The sequence below is a fragment of the Patagioenas fasciata genome, chromosome 2 (genome assembly GCF_037038585.1).
Source record: "Patagioenas fasciata isolate bPatFas1 chromosome 2, bPatFas1.hap1, whole genome shotgun sequence".
Classification (NCBI taxonomy): domain Eukaryota; kingdom Metazoa; phylum Chordata; class Aves; order Columbiformes; family Columbidae; genus Patagioenas; species Patagioenas fasciata.
This window is the reverse complement of record NC_092521.1, coordinates 126,404,047-126,416,151: the sequence shown is the minus strand read 5'-3', so window position 1 is coordinate 126,416,151 and position 12,105 is coordinate 126,404,047. Positions and strand designations below refer to the sequence as shown.

The 12,105-nt window shown below is 37.2% G+C and overlaps 1 protein-coding gene across 9 annotated transcripts in view; it reads left to right on the top strand.

Annotated features, from left to right (window-relative positions):
- The window catches only part of RBMS3 (RNA binding motif single stranded interacting protein 3), a 718,223-nt gene that overhangs the window by 565,610 nt on the left and 140,508 nt on the right, over nt 1-12,105 (top strand). For all 9 annotated transcript variants that reach the window (XM_065830560.2, XM_071804926.1, XM_071804927.1 and 6 more), the window contains one exon: nt 4,542-4,621. In XM_065830560.2, coding sequence (XP_065686632.1) covers nt 4,542-4,621 — 80 coding nt within the window. The remainder of the gene's footprint in view (nt 1-4,541; nt 4,622-12,105) is intronic.

Below are 12,105 nucleotides of genomic sequence, written 5' to 3'. Positions count from 1 at the left end.
ATAAAATGGATTCCAACCAAAAAGCACAAACATCTTGAAGCAATTTCTTACCAGCTGAAAAGCTGGGGACATAAGATACATAAGTCAGCTACAGGAGACAAGAAAATCACAGGTTGTAGCCATATCAGAATCTTAGAATGTGTAGAATTAAATTAGCAAAATAAATTGAGAAATTAGCGAACATGTTGCTATAGAGGGATAAAGAATAGAACATATGGAGGTGCTAAGAATCCTCATACTAATCAAACCCATCTTGTAGCTTTAGAGTATTTAAGACCTGAAGATCCTTTTCCCTGACAGCTGAAGGCAGTTGAGGGACTCTCCGTTACCCAATACTGAAATAATACTTGTCTTTCACTAAAATACAACTTTCAGAAGTGATTTGAAGAATCAGCCAGAAAAAAACACCACCTTTTTTCTAGCTAATGTGTGCCAGTGGATCATATTCCTTACAGTTAAATGTTTCTGACTAATTTCTCTTTCAAATTTATCTGGTTTTTGTCACAACTCCAGTGTGTATTCTGACTATGGCCTCAGTTCTTTGGACTCCTCCACTGTATAATATTGCTACTACCTTCCCACTCCCCCCTTTGCAAAATGCCTTAAATGCTAAAGAAGCATTGCCCCCCAAGATTTATTATTCCTGCTTTATGAATAGAAGAAAACAAAAATATTTATATGCTATTAATAACATAAATGCGGTAGTAACATTTTAATCTTTAAATATTTACTCTGGATATAAAAAAATTTAGTCCTGATGATATTTTACATTATTATTATTATTATTAAGCAAAGTGACTACAGGATATATGTAAACCAAACCCACATTTTACCACTAGCTGGTAATTACATGGTACTGAGTATTTCTCATCTAATAATTATGTAATCATCATGTTATTCTTTGTGTATAAATTTTATTAAGTTATTTCTTGACACTGCATCAGTCTTTATAATAAGCATGTGTAAGAGCTTTAATTTTAAAAATATTTCCTTTTCCTATTTTTTTTCTTTCGTGGTAAATGTTCCCTATTACTTATAACAACACATAATAACTACTTTGAAGCCACTACGGCCTATAGAGAGAGTAACATGTATTTTTTAAATGATCTAAAATAAATATTAAATAGCAAGACACAAACATCAAATGATTTGATTGTGATGCTTGCTTAAGCACTGCCATAAATTTTGTTCTTTTACTAATTACAATGAAATATCTGAAATTTACAAACTATGACTAGAAAAAAAAAAAAATCATTAAAGGAGCTTTCCTTTTCAGATTTTCTTAAATTCACCTTCTTTCCAATTGGATAGAATATGGACACTCTAGTTACTCATATTGTATTTGAGAATTTTACTACTGAGTTTCCAGAACCCGGAAATATATAGACACAGGTGGAAATCAATTCTCATTGTTTTGTTAGTTGCTTTGTTTTAGATAATTATCTGTATGTTCAAAAATATCATAAGAATCTGGCCTATGGCTTAGATCATTTTTTTTTCCTGCAGTGGATTTCCTCATTCAAAATAAGACTCTAATGCTTTATAGTTATCTCTGAATTGCATTTAAGCATGAATTATTATCTAAGATCCTCTCAGGATCAGCACCAAAAACATACTATGGAAGGGAATTTGAAAATGATATTTTGTGAATGATCTGATCAGAAGCAAATTTCTATCACCATGTGAAGCTGATGTCCTCCCCTTTCCAGCAGGGGAGCTGAATATCTGTATCTTTCAACAGAAGGTCTTGAAACATCTAAGAACTTTATCTTTTTATATTTTTTTTTTCCAGAATATTAACATTTCCCCCTTTATTTGGTATCAGTTATGAAAAAAAAAAAAACAACTCCAAAAAAATGGATTTAAGAGTGTTCTTCCCCTGAGTTTACCTGTGCTCTGATGACATTCTTTTGTAGAAAACCTGTCCCCTGGAGGCTAACTTTTAACATTTAACATTCCTGTTAATGGTATTTTTATTAAATACTAATCTCAGTCAACATTTTGAAACATTTCTGTCTCAGATGAGATTAATAAATTAACGACACAAAGCATATTTTGTCCCTCTCCCCCAAGTTTCCAAATGTTTTCTACAACAGAGGAGTGCCACAGCTTTTTGAATAAAAAGTAGGTAAAATTTATTAGTGTAGAGGTAAGAAAAGTATATTTTTATTGGTCCTCTTCCCAGGTATGGCTAGTCTTTATGGCTAAAACAAGTAAGAACAGAAAGAGGAATGTCTGAATTGATGTGTGCAGATAGGTTCGGCTTATGGGTGGGTGTGCACCATAGGAATTGCCACCAAGTGGTTGATGTTAATCAGAATTTTAACTAAACTAAAACCAGGGCCTTGTGATGGCAGGTACCAGACAATTTTAGTAATATACGTGGTTGCTCTGCACCCTATTTCCCAGTCAGTCAGTGACCTAACCAGTCTGAAGAACACAAGCCAAAAGGGTTATTGCTAAAAAAACAGATATTGTAGACAAGTGAAAATTAGAATTCCTGCCTAGGTGGCCCTGGGATGGATGCAGGCCGCATCAGTCAGCGGCTGCTGGGCTGGCCCGGTTGTGGCCAGGAGGAAGGTCTGTCCCACAGGCACGGGGTGCAGAAATCACGGGGGGGACTCAGGTAGGGGCGGGAGGCCAGGGATGGATGCTTTTGTCACTCAGCAGCACATCTGAATGGAACGTGTATAGATGGCTTTGTCTATTGTGTTGCCTTTTCAAACCCAGTCAATAATGCCAGTGTCGGTTTCAAGCGAAGCGTGTGCCAAATTACAGATAGTGAGCAGTGGCATTTGAGAGCCGTTAATTGTGAAACTTGAGAAGAAAATGTGCACATTCTTTTTCAGGGTGCTATTCGAATTATGGCCTTTTTATCCCAGAACACTGTGGGTTTCACTTTTATTCTCTTCCCACATAAAATGCATGAAGTGCACCGAGTCTCTTTCACTTGGCAGCTCATATATTGCATTCTTTGCAGGGACTGCTTTGGCTTGTTAAAATGTACCCCATGTATTAAAATGAAATTGTCACTGCTGTGTGGTGCAACATAACATGGTTTGACACTAAGCGCCTGCAGCTACAGAAAACAGACTTTTATTGCATTTATTCTTTCAGAGACAAGAGCCTCTAAAGGCTCAGTGCAGACATTCGCTTAGTTAAATCTGAATGAAGCCAAAGTGAACAATCTAAGTTGCTGTCTTTGTGCTAGGAGAAATGGCTCAACCCACATGGTATGCAGTGATACAGCCTGGAAGGAACAAATTTTGATAATTCTACCCGAAACAAACTGACAAAAGACTTTGGTTTGCACAGAGAATTAGTCAGGCAATCAGGATATGTTTATTTTTCTTTTTCGCCATGTTGGTGTGGTCGTTTAAAGTCTGGCAAAGTTGTACCACAGCAAACAAACTGCCGCTCTAAATTCTACATGAGCCACACGGAATGCATATTCCTCTTTCCTAAAAACATGTGACAGGAAGGGTGGTAGATAAATTAATTTTTAAAATGTATAGACTGGTGAGAAGTAAGTGATATTTCTGTCAGTGGAGTTATTTTGGGCAGAGAACCTGGAGGAAAGCACTGGTGTATTGAAGGAGCGTTGAACAGGTTTTTTAAACACAATTTTTCTAAGAAAAAACAAAAGCGGTATGATTTTTCTTTTTACTTGCATTTTAGCTTGCAATTTCTGTCTTTCCTCAGAGTTTCTTTGCTCACTCTGTAGCAAAGTCAACTGTTCTCTAGACTAGTGTGCAGTCAATTTACAGGACCTGCTAGAATGGTGAATTCCCATATGTGGTATAACCATGATTTGGAATTTGACTAGTAGCTTTGCATTGTTTACAGTTCCTTCAATAATATATGTACAGGTTCACTGTTAATGCTTTAACATCTCAATGCTTCAAGTTGTCCTGAGGTCACATGAGATGAGTAGTAAGGCATTTCACCTAGCAGTATTACATGTAAATTACTGTCTTCACCCAAAATTTGGCTTTGTGTTGTAACAGGTGTATATGTATTGTCTTTAGTTTTGCTGTAGAATATGTCCTTGCAGGTTATTTTCTTAACCTTCTAATCCTTAATAATTTTTGCTTAATCCTCTGGCTTCTTCTCCAAATCCTGTATTTTTTTTTTTTTTTTCATACACTTTAAAGTTATTTTGTATGCTCAAGGAATCTAGAAACACGTCCTTTGCCTTCCCAAGCAGCACGTGAGAGCACAAAGAATGTGTCCTTGTTTAGGGTGATCCCCGGAGCCAAAAAAGGACTCTTCATTGACACCGCTGCAGCTCACACGCAGCCGGGAGTGCAGCTGCAAGCTTTGAGGGTAGCAGGTCCTCCTTGCAAGCCACCCTGTACCATAATGAGCTCAACCAGTTTCTCTGCAGAAATCGGCAAGAACAGCTTTGAAGATTTCTCTTTGCATCTGTGCTTGTCCTTTATTTTTTCCTGCCTTTTTGTTTTTGCTGACTGAGCGCTTCTGTCACAGTCTAGTAACATGTATTGCTTCTTCCCCCCATCCCACCCTCTTCTCTTTTCCAGAATGGAGTCTACAGAAAAATGTGAAGTAGTAATCCAGCATTTTAATGGCAAATATCTGAAAACCCCACCCGGTCTACCAGGTAAGTCTAGCCATAACTATGAAATTTAAAATTCACTGAAGAGTTTACAACACAGAAATGCTGGAACTTATGTTGAGAGTGGCTTGTATTACTGGCCCTGCTAAGAGGATGCACAGCTTTCCTGGTTGAAGCCTATCATTTAAGACCCATAACAACTCCTTCCTTGCCCAAGTTAGCATTATTCAAGTATTTATGTTTGCCAGTAGTAAATTTAAGTACATATAAAAATTGTGTTGTCTTACTGTGGGGTTTTTTGCTTTTTAATGCATATATTGTGTGAGATTTTTTTCCAATTAAAGGCCATATAAGAAAATGCTGATGGTTTTCTAATAACCTAGGAATATAACTAGATCATCAACTGCATTATAGGTTAAAAAAAATAGCCAGGATTTCAGGTTGTAAATAGCTTTGTATTCTTTACAGTTACTAGATAGTGTTACTAGTTAGTGTTACTAGTATTGCCAGCAGCAGCTGTTAATACTGGCCTAGGATATTTCAAATAGTAAGTGATTTTATACTATTTGTACTTGCGATAACTTAATGTAATCCTTCCATTTTCTGATTATACATTCAGTAATGTTTCAGTGTCACATCAAAGGCCCAGTTCCAGCCAATATTTTGCTCTTGAAATCTTCAGCTGTCATGTAGGTGGTCATCAGCTGTGCCAACTTTAGTGATTCTTAGTGCTTCACAAGACCTCCCTGAGGCCACAAATCTGGAAAGATTTCTTCCTCAGATTGCTACCTCTAAGTAGCAGGAAATTCTTGCAAGAATAGGAGATCATTGCAAGAACTGCATCCTGAGTTGTTATCTTTTTTTTTTTTTTCTTTTTAACTTCCATTAAACTATTTCCTATTTTGGTTACTTTTATTAAATTCCTCCTTATTCATTGCCTGGTTCTTTATGCAGAAGATGCACTGAATACTCTAATTAAAAGAGAGCCATCTGCACAGCTACTGTGTACAGTAATTGAATGCTGCAACGTACATGTAAATTTTAGTCAGATCACCTTCATGAAAGAGTATTAAACTTTTAGTACAAGCTGGAAGTCTCCATTTTATGCATTTCTGTTTCAAAAGTAATCACTGGCTATTTTTCTCAACACCAGCTAATGAAGTACAACACCAACATTTTGAAGTACAACAGAGTCAGGCTGTGTAAAACAATGGACAAAGCAATATAGACAGAGACCTTAAACCTTTGGCATGCCTTTCTGTATGCGTACATTGAGTCCCAGTAGGAATCTGTTTAATATCATAGCAACACCCAATGGAAAGAGTGTGAATAGCAAGGAATCAGTGCAGCTTTGGCATTATAACTCGGTGTGCTTCATGGTCTAATTCCCAGTTGTCTCACAGAGGACACATCATCTGAGCCAGGAAGAAAGCAGAATATTCTTACAGTTCCTGCTTGAGACAATAAGGCTACATGCTAAAGAATGAAAGCTAGAAGATGAAAATAATTTTTTTTTTTTTTTTTTTTTTAATTTTTAGGTTAGTCAGGGAGATACTGGTTATTCAACATGAACATGAGACATCAAAATAGGAGTCTTGATAAGATAATACGATTGCTTCCCTTTGTTCCAAGAGATACATTGAAATTGGTTTTTAATGGTTGCAACTTTTCCTGCTTCCTCAATTAAAGGGCATGGGTCAGTTCTTACTTTCCTGAAGAAGGTGTCCATGTAGGAAAAAAAAAAATCGACTATGTTTCTCTCATGATTGTTGTCATCAGATGACATCTACTTGCAAGTATGTGCTGGGAAGTGAATATTTTAAGAGTTTTCATATACTTGAGTACTGTTCAGATGCAGATAAAGCATAATGCAGCTTGGGGCAAGGCCACTGAACCAGTAAGTGAACTCAACTACGCACCAGGCATCTGTAAGGTCCCATTTTGTCCTCCATTTTTGGAGGACAGATTCTGTAGCTCCAAGGACACATACCTGGAAATTATCATACAGTATTTTATCCACATGAAAGAGAATATTTGTGCCTCATTATTAGGGCAGGGCACTCTTCAAATCCATATTTTAAAGATTTTTTCATATTCATTCCTCTTCTTCTTAAAAAGCCAGAGGACAAACATGATCACTTGGGCGGTTGGGTCGATCCAAGTGATACAGGCCACTCGTATTCATTGACCTTCGATGCAGTGCAGAAAAACATGCAGTCCTACTTTCTTCTTCTTGACATAGTTTGCTGTTAGAGCTTCTCCTTGGTTTATGCATTTGTACTGTTAACCTGTATTTAAGCCTCCCAGCAAAGATAGAAATGTCTTGCTTTATCCCCCTCCTGGCAGTTGCTTATCTTCCTGCATGGAGAAGGCAGGAAAATTAAGTCTACTGGTGTACTTGGAAAATCACAATCAGAGTCTAAAAATTATACTTCCAGCGTCTCAGTAATTGGCATAGAAAGAAAATAATCTTTAGTTATTGCTGTGACCTCTTTATGGATTTCAGTTAAAAGATGAGGAACGGGAGAACATTAGCGGAAGTTTGTAACACTATCTGTTATTAACCTCTACCACTCAAAGACATGATCTTACTGCGAGAGAGAATTAATCAATCCTTTTAGGGTTAAATTAAATTGATTTAGGATTTTCAACTGGATTTCTTTCAGGCATAGCAGTGAACTGGGAGGGTTTTACGTTTTTGTCCGCATGTCCTCTCACTCAAGCTCAGATATTGTAGTTCAGGCTTGCCAGCTAATGGATTAGCTGCTAACATCCATCCATGCTGTGTTCCCTGATAGTTACCTGATGACACAGTGACATGTATGTGTGTGGGAATACCATGCCTGTAGGATAAAATGTTCCTGTATTGTGGGGGCGGTTGTGCCTTGCTACCAAGTCATGATGGAACGAGGACTGGAGTGAGTAGCTTCCACATGACGCTGAACAACGCATTACAAAGACTGAGCACCACGGCTCTGGCTTTCACAATGAATAAACCATGAACCATGATTTGGTTATATCCTCCCAAAGAGTTACCTCAGACATTCATTTTGAATACAGAGCTCTTTCCCAACTACTGTTTCCTTGGAAAATGAGATGTAAATTTAATTGGATGTATTTTTTTTTAATTGGAAATAAGGTTACAGGAGGGTCACTGTTGTGTGAGCCCAGACAGGAGTCATATGTCTAAGTTGACCCGGGCCAATAATACAGCAGGAGAGGGTAAAGTAGTGTTGCGTCCGCAAGAAAAAGAGGGTACACAGGGGACTCTGGCGGCTTTGTGTTCTGTATGTTCCCAAGGCAAAAAATATATAATTCCTTGATTGACTTTCTAACTTCAGCTACCGTCTGCTGTCTCTTAAAAATTGTAGAATTGAGCACTTGCAGCTCCAAACCACTCCACTTCAACCCAGTGACAAAGTAAAGGTTGTTTTCTGGCACTTGAAGCATTTTGCTGGTCAGATGTGTAATGCCTAGGTAAACAGAGCAGTACTGTGCCTATGTTAGTGAATTAATCTCATTAAAGGTACTTCTGTATCCAGTTCTTTGGCTTCATTCCATTCCAAAGGGAATTACTCCACTGTCCTGCTTGCTCAACTAATAAGCATTTCATGATGTTCGGTATTAGATATGCCATACAGAATAATTGGTTGTCCCATAAATAATTAGTTAATATCTTTTCATTTCTTCCAGGCTGAGAAAGTACAGTTGTCGTCAGAAGTTTGCAAACTCTCAGTACTTGGCAGATTCCATGTGAACTTCATAAATATTCTGAGTAGCTTTGAGTGATTATTTTTTTAGTGTTTGTGTGTGCGCGTTTGGTTTTGTTTTCCCTTTATCAGCACTGCTTTTCTGAGATAAATAGACCAGGGCCTAGTGGGTATATTTTCTTCCTATAGAGAGTGAACCCCATGTGAAACTAATTGTATAGGCTCCATATTACCACTCTGAAAGGGAAGTCAGCAAATAAATGCATCAGACTATAGTGCTGTACATCTCCATCAAGATGTGAAGGGCACTATTAATGATGAAGGTAGCTCACCCTCAGTCTTTCAGTGCTCCATCTGTTTTTGTTGGTGAATAGGGGTCTTTTTTATATAATCCTGCTAATCTGTCACATTTTACAATCACTGAATTAAAGTAAAAATTCCTTGCTTTTCTGTCAGTAACAAATCGATTTTTTTTTTTTTTTTTGGGATGGGCAAGCTTAGGGTACAAGAGTTTTTGTTCGCATCCCAGTATCCTTGAGTGTCTTTAAAAATCTTAATTTTCTCTTTTTGAATAAATGCAAAGACTTCATGAGTTCTTTTCTCTCTAGAATTTCACAGGAACATGCCTCAATTGCAGTAATTATGCTCTTCTGTTACATCCATTAAGCATGCTCGGAGCATTTTCTAGTCATTATGGTACTTCCCAAGTTTTGTTTGCTTTGTAAATACTTCTGGTTGTCTGAGGACATTGGGCCAGTTCCTATCTCAGGGAAAATTTCAAGAAAGTGAGACACATGAATGCTACAATGCATGGTCAAGAATCTTCATCTTTCATAGTAGCTCTGTGTGGCTTTTATTGCTAATTTTAGTGCCAGGTTAAAAATATCTGACAGAAAGAAAGGAAGAAGATAAAAGTACTATCCTTGTGTGGGTTAAGAACCCCACAAATAACAAGTGACTGTGGCATTTGGGACTGACTTTTACTAGAGCAGAAACTCTTAGATAGAAATTATCTGCAACAATACAGATGTATTTGCAAGTACTTCACATCTTGCTTTAAACATTATTGGCTGTGCATTTTTCTCTTGAAAAGGCCCAAAGCACGACATTTTTACAGACTTATTTCACCAGAATGAATGGATATTTTCTGCCTCTCTCCTTAGTTTCAATATTTCTCTTAGGTCATCTCTTAGATTCTCCAGCCATGGAGAGTAAATTCAAATACTTAAGCTTTGCTTCAGAGAATTAGAATTAGAACATGAAGTAATGTGTTTATAGCAATATGTTTTCTAGAAGATTATAGCTAAAATGCTCGCAAGAAAACAGTATTCCAGTTGAGGGTTAACTGTGCAATGGATGGTAGCAACATTTTACATTGTTTTTCTTTTTCTCTTAGTGGATGAACAAATGATACCTTGTTTGCCATTAGTGATGCTGTAAATTGTTTTTCTGAATGAATGAAATGAAAATGTTTTGTTTGATAACTTTTTAGCCCCTTTCACTTAGTTCAGTGCTTTATCTTTTTATTTCGTTATCTCTTCATGTATATGCATAAAACACTGAAAAGCTCTTCCAAATCTGTATTGATGAGTTTACCTCACTTTATCAAGGTAAGTAATATGTTACTATGAATATCCATGTCTTTCTATCTTGCTCTCTGTATATACGTATATGCATTTGACATTTTAAACAAGATAAAACAGCGACCAAAGGTAGAAACTAGCTATATGTTTGTAGTTAGCTTAAAACACCTGTTGAGCGCTACAGAGAGCTTAAACAGAATAAAGGACATTCTGCTGGGTTTGGTACTGGTAATACTTGTCAGAGCTAGTTTAAAAAGTGGTTTTTATTTTACATATTGTTATCCTCAGAAAATGATCTTTATGCAAAAAAACACCCCACAAATTCCCCTACTTGTATCCTCAGTTCCCTTAACATATATGATGTTAATGTTATCTGAATTTTTCTATTGTCTAACTTCTAAGAATTCAGTATTGTAAATATTTTCATTGTTATCTGCTGACAGCAGTATATAAATCCTTCCCTACTGTATCAGAAAATAGAATCCAGGTAAAGACCTTTGTAAAAAAAATAACTGTTTAACAAATTTTCTATTTCTTTATCCTGTTTCCAATTCCTGGCTGTCATTTTTTTTATTAAATCACTGTTATCTTTCGCTTTCTGTGCTCCACGAATGCACATGCTCAGCCCATTGTTAGCAGAAATTTCTTTAATACCTTGAACCCTGTAAACATCCTTTTCACTTCTGTCAGTTCCCAGTCTTCATCTTCGACAGACAGTTAAAATCTTCAGTTCCCTCTGTTATTGTCCTGCCCAAGTGCTGGTGGTGACCATGAGGCCGCTGTAGCTCCTCCTGCTTTGGACCCCAGGTGTTTCTCACATCCTCAGTGAAGTGCAGGTGGCCATCCCCAGCTCAGGCCTCTCTGACAAACTGCTCGGTGCAGAATGGGCTCTGTGGACCTGTTGCCTACTTCATGTTGGGTGTAAAGATGTACCTCAGTGGTACATGCAGCTGTCAGAAAGTGCATCCCTAGGGAGAATTTCGTTTTTTGGACATCACACAATGGTTAAGATCACACCAACTTTGCAGGAAAAGGCCATGAATATAGACTTCCTAACCAAGAAACTACAGGATGGTTACTGAATTAGTAGAAAATACAAAACCTTGGAAAGCAGTTCTTTCATTACGTGTCTGTGGCTTTGTTGGTAGCCCATGCAGGTTTCTTGTGCTGTGTCCAACCTCATCAGTGCTGGATGTTCTGCTCTCCTTTTTAGAGCCATGGCTGTTGCACACCATAAGCAGAGGCTCCTGGCTTTGTCCTCCTTCTGGGACTCGTCCAAGTATTGTTTGTAGTTAATCCAGCTGGTACAAGCTCTTCAGCCGTAGATCTCCAAAAGGTTGTGATTTAAACTGAAATCAAGTGTTTCTTGGACTGTGTCCTTCGTTTCAAAGACAGCCCTTTAAAAGTCAGATGATACTTGTGTTGCTTCATGGCATTCTTGAGAACTGAAAATGTGAAGTGTGTCATTGTTGATCACTGAATGATACAGGTTTCTCCATCTTTAGCGCTTTTCTTTTTTTCTCCCGAATTATGTAACCTTCAGTTGTCTTTGCTGTGCTGACATTCATGTAGATGCTTCTGATTTCATAGCACGCATTCCATGTCTTGCTGCAAAGATCCATTCCAAATTTCCTGGATTTCTTGGAATTTGAAGATTGTGTATTCTTTAAAGATAAGGGACACTTTCTAGGAAAAAAAAAGTTCCCCTGTCTAGTCAAGACTTGATCTCATTTCCATTTAGGTCGAACAAATACTCCCTTTAACTAGCAGGATACAGAATTAGATGTTTACCCTGTAAACCCCAATAGCTGATAGGCACTTATTAATATTTTATGGAGGAACATGAGTTGGGTTAATTTGTATTTCAGATATTAGGAGGTGTGTATCAGTGCTAAATCGTACCGTTTGGGGTCTTTGGGGAATTTGTGTGTGAGAAGACAGAGTGCTGACATTGTCGAAGGCCTTCTGTTCCACAAATATATGACTATGTTGATGATAGAGATGGTCTCAAAGATCTGATGTGCTAAATGTTTATGTCTGTTTTACTTGAGCTTATACTTGCCTGTAAGTTTTTAGGAAAAGAATCATATCTTTTTGTATTTTAAATAACCATATTATGAAATACTGACTTTTGTAATCTGGCTTTCTAATAAATGAGAAATTATTTCACGGATTTTTTTTTATTACATTTTAACTGGAAGTAGTAGAAAACGCATAAGATCAGTTTGTTTGTGGT